Source organism: Myotis davidii, unplaced genomic scaffold, assembly GCF_000327345.1.
Source record: "Myotis davidii unplaced genomic scaffold, ASM32734v1 scaffold207, whole genome shotgun sequence".
Classification (NCBI taxonomy): domain Eukaryota; kingdom Metazoa; phylum Chordata; class Mammalia; order Chiroptera; family Vespertilionidae; genus Myotis; species Myotis davidii.
This window is the reverse complement of record NW_006298349.1, coordinates 43826-44648: the sequence shown is the minus strand read 5'-3', so window position 1 is coordinate 44648 and position 823 is coordinate 43826. Positions and strand designations below refer to the sequence as shown.

General features: G+C 66.1%; 1 protein-coding gene across 1 annotated transcript in view; it reads left to right on the top strand.

The window, feature by feature from the left end:
- LOC102765065 (ATP-sensitive inward rectifier potassium channel 12-like) overlaps positions 1-823 on the top strand; it is an 18224-nt gene that overhangs the window by 13931 nt on the left and 3470 nt on the right. Inside the window, exon 5 of the mRNA XM_006773963.2 lies at positions 3-817. Within this exon, the coding sequence (XP_006774026.1) occupies positions 3-817 (815 nt within the window). The remainder of the gene's footprint in view (positions 1-2; positions 818-823) is intronic.

The window sequence follows — 823 nt, the reverse complement described above, 5'->3', positions numbered from 1 at the left end:
CCGCCCGCCCTGCGTGCTGCAAGTCCACGGCTTCATGGCCGCCTTCCTCTTCTCCATCGAGACACAGACCACCATTGGCTACGGGCTGCGCTGTGTGACGGAGGAGTGCCCCGTGGCCGTCTTCATGGTGGTGGCGCAGTCCATCGTGGGCTGCATCATCGACTCCTTCATGATCGGCGCCATCATGGCCAAGATGGCCCGGCCCAAGAAGCGGGCGCAGACGCTGCTGTTCAGCCACCACGCGGTGGTGGCGCTGCGGGATGGCCGGCTCTGCCTCATGTGGCGCGTGGGCAACCTGCGCAAGAGCCACATCGTGGAGGCCCATGTGCGGGCCCAGCTCATCAAGCCCCGGGTCACGCAGGAGGGCGAGTACCTCCCGCTGGACCAGCTGGACATGGACGTGGGCTTCGACAAGGGCCTGGACCGCATCTTCCTGGTGTCGCCCATCACCATCCTGCACGAGATCGACGAGGCCAGCCCGCTGTTCGGCATCAGCCGGCAGGACCTGGAGGCGGACGACTTCGAGATCGTGGTGATCCTGGAGGGCATGGTGGAGGCCACGGCCATGACCACGCAGGCCCGCAGCTCCTACCTGGCCAGCGAGATCCTCTGGGGCCACCGCTTCGAGCCCGTCCTCTTTGAGGAGAAGAACCAGTACAAGATCGACTACTCGCGCTTCCACAAGACCTACGAGGTGCCCGCCACGCCCCGCTGCAGCGCCAGGGACCTGGCGGAGAACAAGTTCCTGCTGCCCGGCACCAGCTCCTTCTGCTACGAGAACGAGCTGGCCTTCCTGAGCCCTGACGAGGAGGAGGGGGCCGAG